Below are 1,859 nucleotides of genomic sequence, written 5' to 3'. Positions count from 1 at the left end.
CACATGTTTAATCCAACCCATACATGTATAATCATATCTATCAGATGTACAATTGTATCTACCTTCTCTTTATCTCTGTTCTCCATTAAACCTGTTATCATGAAGTGTGTAATCAGCTACTTTTCCACACACTTCCAATGAAAACCAGGTACTGCATTCCCCTACATATTCCTTACAACTCAATAACTATCAAAATATAATCATTTGCATTATTATTTGTCTGTACTATCAACACCGACACGGTAGTGGCCGAGTGTCAAGTAATATCAAAAGTTTCAGCAGAGATGAGGCAAGTGTCAACTGATGGCCGCAATGATGGTAGTATAGCTTCAACTAATTACTAATGCATCATAATTTTTTGGCCAATTCCATAGCTGGTGATAAAATGCAGGGAAGATTTACAAGTCCCATTTTACCAGATTACAAAGGGAGATCCAGACGAGCAAGCCTGATCAACAGGACGGCCCGAGGCAAGCCAACTATTACTGATTCTTTAGTCGGTTGCATGCCCAACCCTTCACTTGCCAATTTTCAGGCATGCCCACCTACCAGGCCGTTCCGCTAGACATGCCTTTGTGTTAGAGTTTTGATGGCTTTTACTTGAGCACCAAAGAGACAGAGGTGCTAAAGTCTGGTGGATAAAGAACAAATTATGAATAAATAAAAGAGGTAAACATGAATTCATGAATTTCTTTACCAAATAAACTTTAACTGGCGTATCAACTGGAGTATGCCGAGAGTGCCGGTCAAATTTCTGTCTCTGATTTATGCGTTTTGGGCTTTCAGCATTCGGAATGGACACTGAACATTTTTCGTGGATCTGTTTTAACTATATGAATATTTCATTATGTCGTTTGTAAAACAATATTTGCACAAAACAAACATAACAAATAAAGATAACTTGTTATTTGTTTGACCGACTCACATTTCTTGAAATAATGACCATGATCAGTCAAATTTTCGTCATCTAACGCTACAGAAATACATATTCATGTATATTTTCCCCCCTGCCATTTTACCTTTCCTCTTAATTCCTTTTAAACAATTAAAATAACAAATAGGTTTAATTCACCCGCAGTTCCTCTTGTCACATCACCAAAATATAAGCGACATAAAGACAACAAAAAGATAAATGACAGTCTGGAAAAGAAAATAGGATCGACGGTAAGTGTGATCTATTTGTTTGCCTAATTATCTAAAATCATCAAGTATTTGAATTATTGATACAGCAATATATATTATTGTATAGGATTATTGTTTTTTTTCGATTTTTTTCCCATATCACTGGAAAGTCTTAAAGTTGTGCGGTGTATATGATTATTACAGTTGCTACAATTATTTACTTACATTCAAATAAACATGTTAATAAGTCTGAATTTTCTATAACCACGTCAAATACTGTAATAACTGTTGTCATTTTAGAGTAGCCGATTCTTTCCCGACAGCAGAATTTCCTTTGACGCATCGAACCTGAAGGGAAGATTCCGTCGTCTATACTTTAATGTAAACACGATCAGCTGTTTGGGAGGAAGCGAGACCAAGGGCGACGCTCCCTCAGTTTTCATCTTTTTCCGAGCCGTCTGGGGCGTTTGATGAGGCAGTTATGGGGGCTATAACCAGTAGACAGAACGCTGGTGTGGAGGAAGTGGACATTGGGGTCAACCACGCCTACAGATACCCTCCGAAATCAGGTAAATTTTATGGGCGCGAGTGTAGGTCATGAGTCCTCTCGAGAAGAAAACCAAAGGGTGTTATTTTCAGTCAAGGTGTTTTTCCTCTCTTGCTTCTACTTCGTTTTTTTGGGGGGTTACGTTTTCATTTATCTCATATGTTGTTGTTCGGTTGTTAGAGTAAGTTAC

At 37.7% G+C, this 1,859-nt stretch overlaps 2 protein-coding genes across 8 annotated transcripts in view; one reads left to right on the top strand and one right to left on the bottom strand.

The window, feature by feature from the left end:
- Positions 1–828, bottom strand: part of LOC119590544 (conserved oligomeric Golgi complex subunit 5-like) — a gene marked incomplete in the record, with an annotated part of 11,598 nt that extends 10,770 nt beyond the window's left edge. The window contains 1 exon segment of the mRNA XM_037939200.1: positions 698–828.
- Positions 829–1,492: 664 nt separating this feature from the next.
- Positions 1,493–1,859, top strand: part of LOC119590540 (probable E3 ubiquitin-protein ligase MGRN1) — a 23,431-nt gene continuing 23,064 nt past the window's right edge. For 6 of the 7 annotated variants that reach the window (XR_005230268.1, XM_037939189.1, XM_037939194.1 and 3 more), the window contains exon 1: positions 1,493–1,691. Coding sequence is in view for 6 of the 7 variants with exons in the window: in XM_037939189.1 (XP_037795117.1) it covers positions 1,604–1,691 (88 nt within the window). In the remaining variant the exon portion in view is untranslated. The remainder of the gene's footprint in view (positions 1,692–1,859) is intronic. The other variant, XM_037939195.1, reaches the window with a different exon arrangement.

This window comes from Penaeus monodon, chromosome 27 (genome assembly GCF_015228065.2).
Source record: "Penaeus monodon isolate SGIC_2016 chromosome 27, NSTDA_Pmon_1, whole genome shotgun sequence".
In the NCBI taxonomy this organism is placed as follows: domain Eukaryota; kingdom Metazoa; phylum Arthropoda; class Malacostraca; order Decapoda; family Penaeidae; genus Penaeus; species Penaeus monodon.
Note: the sequence above shows the minus strand (reverse complement) of the source record. Positions and strands in the feature narration are given on the sequence as shown.